This window comes from Biomphalaria glabrata, chromosome 9 (genome assembly GCF_947242115.1).
Source record: "Biomphalaria glabrata chromosome 9, xgBioGlab47.1, whole genome shotgun sequence".
NCBI lineage: Eukaryota > Metazoa > Mollusca > Gastropoda > Planorbidae > Biomphalaria > Biomphalaria glabrata.
In genome coordinates, this window is record NC_074719.1 from 8,632,595 (window position 1) to 8,640,175 (window position 7,581).

The 7,581-nt window shown below is 33.3% G+C and overlaps 1 protein-coding gene across 5 annotated transcripts in view; it reads right to left on the reverse strand.

The window, feature by feature from the left end:
• LOC106074882 (zinc finger protein 345-like) overlaps positions 1-6,028 on the reverse strand; it is a 32,026-nt gene extending 25,998 nt beyond the window's left edge. For 3 of the 5 annotated variants that reach the window (XM_056041405.1, XM_056041406.1, XM_056041401.1), the window contains exons 1-2: positions 5,889-6,022; positions 2,330-2,674 (exon numbers count right to left, since the gene is read on the reverse strand). In XM_056041405.1, coding sequence (XP_055897380.1) covers positions 2,330-2,560 — 231 coding nt within the window. In that variant the 5' untranslated portion in view covers positions 2,561-2,674; positions 5,889-6,022. Of the gene's footprint in view, positions 1-2,329; positions 2,675-5,655; positions 5,791-5,888 lie in introns of those variants that run through there. The other 2 variants (XM_056041404.1, XM_056041403.1) reach the window with 2 other exon arrangements.
• Between the last annotated feature and the right edge of the window lie 1,553 nt (positions 6,029-7,581).

Genomic DNA, 7,581 nt, shown 5'->3' on the forward strand with positions numbered 1-7,581 from the left:
ATAAAGCCACCACAAATGGAGGAGCTGGAATACTTATCGAATGGCCAGAATGGAGGAAAACTAGAAAAATCCATTGCAACTGGAGAGCTCTCTGACAGTCACAGAGCAGAAAGGGAAGCACTAGCACTTGCTGCTACCTTGCTAGCTAATCATCCAAGTTCCCCTCACAGTCAGATTGTCTTTCTAACAGACGCGAAAACAACCCTCCAAAGCTTGCAAAACTCTGATTCCCCTTATATTAAAAACCTCAGAACAGCACTTACAAAGCTCAACAACAACAGCAAAAAAACTGTTATTCAATGGATACCAGCTCACATACAACTAGCAGGAAATGAGAAGGCTGACACACTCACCAAGAGTGGGAGAACAAACTCACAAGTAAACTCTGCACTCTATCCAGAAGAAATGAAGAAATTAATTGTAGATAAAATAAATGAGAAATGGACGAGCTCCCATCCAAATCACAAGAAAGATGACGCTTACTATAAGCTATCCCGACAAGACCAACGTCTAATCTTTCGACTCAGGACCAGACACAACAGAATGCGACAACATATGTACCGGAAGCTCAAAATTGGAACCAGTGAAATCTGCGCATGTGGAGTATCACCAGAAAATGCCGAAACCACGTCCTCCAAAACTGCTCTCTCTACCAAGAGGCCCGTATAAGACATCGGCCCCAAATTACCCCAATAGAAAGAAAACTATATGGAGAGCTCCCTGATTTGGAAACCACTGCGCAGTTCATCTCATGTATTGGTCTAGTCATATGAACACTCCAACATAACAATGAGAACGATGAAGAAGAAGAAGAAGTACTCTAGAGATTATCATATCATGACTTTAAATGGTTCTACGACAATTCTTTCACTTACATTTCATTCACAGACAAATCAATCACACTATTTTATTCACTGACAAATCATTCATGACATTTCATTCATCGACAAATTGTTAATGCCTTTTTGTTCCCCCAAAAATTAGTGAACCCGACTATTCATTCACCCAACATATCTCTCACTGACAATTCGTTCACCGAAAAATAGTTCATAGACAAATCGTTCACTGGATAGTAACATATTGTTAATATTATATATTCTCGTAGAGTGTTTAATTTGTTTACATTAAAACTTTTGTAGCCATTATTTAAAAAATTTTTTTTTTGAATCTGAGTTTCTTTGTCAATTTTTTTCAAAATTCTTTGTTCATTGTTTACTTTATAGTGGAAATGTCTAATAGGCATGTTAAGTTTGTTGAAGACAATTTTTTTTTTAAATAAATAAACAACATAATTAAATAAAAATATATTTAAAAAATATTTTTAAATTAAAAAAAAAAAATGTTACCAATGTTTTGCAAACTTGTAGATCAATGTAAAAAAAACAATAACTTAAATTGTCAATGAACCATTTCTCCTTTTATAAGTAAAGGTTCCCTGTCTGATAAAGTTGTAGTACTTCTACAGCCGCCATTCAGCCCTCAACTAGGTGATAACTAGAATATCCAGTTTAATGGGTAGATAGGAAAGCCCTAAAGAGTGTTAACCATAATAAAATGATAGAATAGGTATGTTAATTAAACATCTGGACTACTATTAAAAAGATAAGCAATTGTGGGTGGAGCAAACAAGACTACAAGACATGAGTGTAAAAGAAGGCCTCCTTGACAAAAGTGAAGATGCCGCCTATACGTAAGTGAGGGTCCATTTAAATTTTTTAACTAGCTTGTTGTTAAATCAGATATTTTTAAGTATAATTTTTATCACATACAATGAAAATATATAATACTAACAACATGAACATTTGTCATCGAACAAGTTGCCTGTGAGCAAGTTGTCAGGTGAACCAATAGTCCTGTGAACAAATTGTCGGTTGAACTTATTGTCAGGTGAACCAATAGTCTTGTGAACTCATTGTCAGTTGAACTAATTGTAAGGCGAATGAATAGTCATGTGTATGAATTGTCGGGTGAAAAAAAGTCGTAAACAATTTGTCATTGAAGAAATGTCTGTGAACAAATTGTCATATCTCCACTTTAAATAATTGTATCACAATAGTAGTAGAACTATGTATTCACTTATTATTTAAAATGTATGACTTTAATTGCTTTCTAGCATAGTAAATTAACACTAAAATACAAACCAATGAAATATGAGATTTATGATAGGACTGCTGAATGAACACTGTAAGATTTCTCTATGCAATACACATTTTAATCTAGCTTTCTGTAATTTTTACTCATTGTGTGTCTTTCTAGATCTAATACTAGTAAGAACAGAATTAACTATTTTATTAAATGTATTACCTACTGTATACTAGAAATGAAATACCTGATGTCCAGGGATTACATTACAAGTTTGATCATGGCAATTGTTTTCAAATGGCTGCATAGAAGAAGATACTTCATCTTCTTCAGTCTTTTCAATTTTTACATTTGACAAGTTCACGTCTTGTAGTTCACATGACTGTGTTATCAAACATATTTCATTAAGACTTTCTTTCTTCTCATGTTTTATTACATTGCACAGGTCAAGATTGGATTCATGCTCTAAATCAGCCATCAGTGACACTTTGATGTCTTCTTCTTCTGATGATGACTTTATTAACAAATATTCTTGAACTGGGTAATTTACTTTTTCCTTTGTTTTGATTTAGAACAAATTCAATTAATTTTTCTGCAAATAAAGATAAATAAAATGTGAATGTTATATAAATAATTTAAAAAAAAAAAACTTAAAAAAAGTGGGTAGACTAGTTATATGGGTATCAATGGGCCGGTCGGCCTGCAAAAAAAACAAAAAAACCCAACAATTTATTATTTTTTAATGCAGTCAACTTTCTTTTAAAAAGTGATAGCAGCATGAAACAGATGCCCGAGCACTTTAAATTTATTTTATTTTTGGACAAATAATTTCACTTGAAATTTAACAACTTCAACACTGCTTTAATGTCTTTGAGGTTGTATATGGCCTAATCATTTTACTGGCTGGCATGGATGTTTAATGGCACTCCCATTTGTTTTTGCTCCTTCCCTCCCCCATCTCCCCAATGTTACTGAAAAAAAGAGGAATGAGAGAGATTTTAGGAGATTTTAATAGTGCTATAAGCCCTACCTCCCCCGTCTTTTAATTGGTTCATTAACAATGTTACTGAAGGAAAAAGAAATGAGAGAGATTAAGTTAGATTAGAAACATTGATGTAACGCAGGAAAAAATAAATAGGGGTGACAATTAGTTCTTTCAAGGAAAATATAATAAATGTTCAGCATGGTTATCAGAAGTGTCTACACAGTAAATGTCAACACAGTAAATGTCAACACAGTAAATGTCTACACAGGAAATGTCTGTGTGGTGCAAGGCACACATCCTGAACTAGAAGGTAACAAACAACAAGTGTTACAATTTCTTGTGTGTCACTCCTTTACATTATTGAATGACATTGCTGCTGTCTTTGAGATTTGTACAAACTTATAGATGTATGTGTAAATGTAAAGAAAGGTGCTTTAAACTGATGATTATTAAATACAAAAGGAGAAAAACAATGGTGATCCAAAGATGCGGCATTGAAAAAGTTCTTTGGATCTCTCTTAAGCAAACAATTATCTCTCTAAATCAGTATTAAATTCTAGTGCTTGACAAATTTGAAAAAGAATAGTGTATTAAAGGCAGACCCAGTATCAAAATACATAGCTAAAATCATAAACAAATACTTTGCATCAGCAGTCTCGGCCCCAGGAGACAAAGACGTATTACTTAATTTGAACCAAGTAGACAACATAGGAGATATAGAAATACAAAAAAAAAAGGAATTTAATAACTATTAGCCAACATCAAACCTAATAAAGCATCTGGACCTGATGATATTCCAGCTAGATTACTCAAAGAACTAAGCAATGAACTAGTACCAGTGTTCAATATACTTTTTCAGGCATCTCTTTACCAGTGCAGGACTCAAGGGACCAAAGGACTGGAAAGAAGCTAATGTCACCCCTGTATTTAAAAAAGGAGAAAAATCTGACCAAGGAAACTACAGACCAGTATCACTTACCAGCATCACACGTAAAATCCTATAACACATAATATGTAGCGACATCATAAACCACAAAAATAATGTCCTTACTCCATACCAACATGGCTTTAGGAAATATAGATCATGTGAAACACAACTAATAGGACTAATTGATGATTTTTCAAAAGGTTTAGATAACAAATAGATGATTGATATCTTACTAGATTTTTCTAAGGCTTTTGACAAAGTTCACCACCATAGTTTGGCTAAAACAATTAAAATATTTTGGCATTGATGGTTCATTGCATCAGTGGATTAAAGATTTTCTGATAGGGAGAGAACAAACTGTAAATAATAAATGGCTTTAAATCAACACCAATAGCAGTAAACTCAGGTGTACATCATGGAACAATTTAAGTTCCACTACTATTTTAAATTTACATTTAATAAACAATTAAATACCAATTTACATTAGTTCAGGAACAAGTCAGATTATTTGCAGACAATTGCATAATATATAGAACAATAAAAACAACACAAGATACAGAAATTTTACAAAGAGAATTAGATGAATTACAGAAATGGGAATCAAATTGGAGCATGTCTTTCCACCCAGAAAAATGTCAGTTGTTAAGAGCAACAAAAAAACTAAAACAAATTAATTCCATTTATCTTATTCATGGAAAACCAGTAACACAGACTAAAAACGCAAAATACCTAGGTGTTATAATAAATGAAAAACTGTCATGGAATCCCCATATTGATGAAACTATCAAAAAATCAAACAAAGCATTAGGGTTTATATTAAAAGAAATTTCTGTAATGAACTACGCAGTGGTTTTTAAATCAGGGAGCTCTCCATATAATTTTCTTTCTATTGGGGGTGCTGAAGTCAGAGTCAATGGGCCTCCTGGTGCATAACAAATTGACAACCTCATCCTCATCTATAAATAAAAAAGAACATAAAACTAAAATGTTATTTAACCTTGGTAAGGCCAATAATAGAATATATTTATGCATCCTCTGTTTGGGACCACTTAAGAAAACATTAAGAAACTGAAACAGACACAAAATAGAGCAGTGAGGTTCATAACAAATGAATATATATACACATTTGACCAGAATAAAACCTTTAGTAAAATCATTAAATTTAGAAAGTCTTCAGGATAGAAGACTCAAAAGTAAAGTAGCAATTATAGTAATTATATGTAAAACACTGAACCATAAACTTCAAATACAAAAGCAAAATTAATTAAATACTCAGAAAGACACAAAGATTTAGGCACATTCATCGTTTCATATGGTAGGACAAATTTGTACAAATGCTCCTTCTTCCCTAGTGCTATTAGAGTTATTAGAGCATGGAATGGGTTGCCTGAGCTAGCCAAGAAAACCAGTGATTTGGCGGAATACAAGTCATTTGTTAATATGCATGACTGAATGCATGACGCGTAGGACATAATCATCTTTTTTGAAGTTTACAATGAAGTTTACATCGTATGTATATTCATGTTGTAGATCTATATATAATTATATAAGATAAGATAGCATTTAATATTATTGATTTAAACTTTAGATGATTTATAACATTTGAGTTATTTGTTTTCTTTTACATGTCTTTCAACTTACCAAACCTCTTTCAAATTACCTTTAAACAAATGAAATTGATGTTCTGAGAGCATATAACATGGTGTGTGTAACAAACCAAGATAAAAAAAAAATGCAAGTCTAAGTGGTGTACCCCGAATACCGTACCGTGTAGAGACACTGTAGTGTAGATGACCTAGAAAGTAAGAAAGCAAATGCAAGGAAAACATGAAAATGGTTTATATTATTTATTATATTATAACTCTCAAAAAAGCCTTAAATGAAATTCAGGACCTTTTTGCCAACATCTATATATTATATTAGGTAATTGAGTTCTGTAAGTAGATCTAGATCTAGATATTAATATAAATATAATAGTAAATCTCTGTATTATTAATATAGGTATTAAGTAAACATATTGATCTCCCTTATTTATTTTGAACTTTTAATAACTTTTTTTAAAGAGAGTTTTTGTGCTCTTATGCTGTCAACTTATGTTGTTTTTTTTTTACGTTTATTTGCTGAAATAAAGGTCAAAATAAAACGTTAACAATATAATTTGAGCTTATTTCTTCTCTTTTTTTTCTTCTTATCAAATTATGAAAATAAAAAACATAGATCTGTATGTCTATATATGGTTAACAATAAGATCTATAGATAATAATCTATTACGTCACCAAGAAACGCGAAATATTGATTTAAAAAAACAACTAGATGCATGCATATCTTCAGTAGGCCTACATGTTTAATTATTTTTCTTTTGAACAAAATTATACTTTATGACTTTGAGATCTATTTATATATATCTATAGTTCTTGTCTCACTACATTCTAATACTAGACATAAACCCAACATGAAGTGTTTTTTTTTCTAAATCTGGTGAATGTGATATCGTGAAGGGGCCTGGATCCAGGATGTGACGATTCCACAGAGCATACCCAGGGCACAGTCCACTTTAAGCTTTCTACTGCAGAAAAGTTCCATTTGGAGAGCTCTATGGATGGCGGAGAATGGACCATTGGCCAACCCCACCTTGTCCCATGGATATTCCGGTTACAGTCTTCAGACCTAGATGTTTCCTTTTATGTCAGTATTGGAGAAAATTGCCAAGACCGAAAACTCCCTTAAAATGCGGGGACTATATATTTATATATTTAAAAAAAGCCTGAGGAAACACCCAGCCTACACTAAATGCCAAGGAATTTAACGAAAAATCCATACGAGCTCAGACGTCGCCTCGTAAAAGGTCTGCGCATGGCAGTTTCTTCCAGGACTGCCTGTGATAAGTCAGCTACTGGAAATAAAAAACAGACTAGCAGCAAACACCTAAACCTTTTGCAACTCAACATCTTAGGCCTACAAAACAAGACAACAGAACTCCAACACATACTCAAGAAGCATGATATACACATAGCGCTATTGCAAGAAACACTACTGCCCAAGAAAAAAATAAACATCACAGGCTACACACAGTACAGATGCCTTTGCACCAAATGCCAGGGAATTATGACCCTCATAAGAAACGACACACAAGCCACAGTAAAACAAATACAGAACAATACAGACATCGACACGCAGGAAATACTTCTTTGGAGAGGAGGAACAAAGTACACCATCAAAAACTACTATTGCCCACCATCATCAACAGCAGAAATAGACATACAACTACCACACTACACAAGGACAATAATAGCTGGCGACTTCAATGCACACACACCTTCCCTAGGCTACCCACACTACAACAAGCGGGGCAAAGAAATAGAGGATGTAACAAATGCCTCTAACCTACACCTTCTGCAAAACAAAACTACACCTCCAACTTTCCTCCACAGAGCACACAACACAACTAGCAGACCTGACCTAACTTTTATCTCTACAGACATTACCGACTCTTCTAAAATAACAGTACTTGAAGACATAGGTAGTGACCACAGGCCTATACTCCTCAATATTGGAACGCCAGGTAGATACCAATCCAACAAAACAA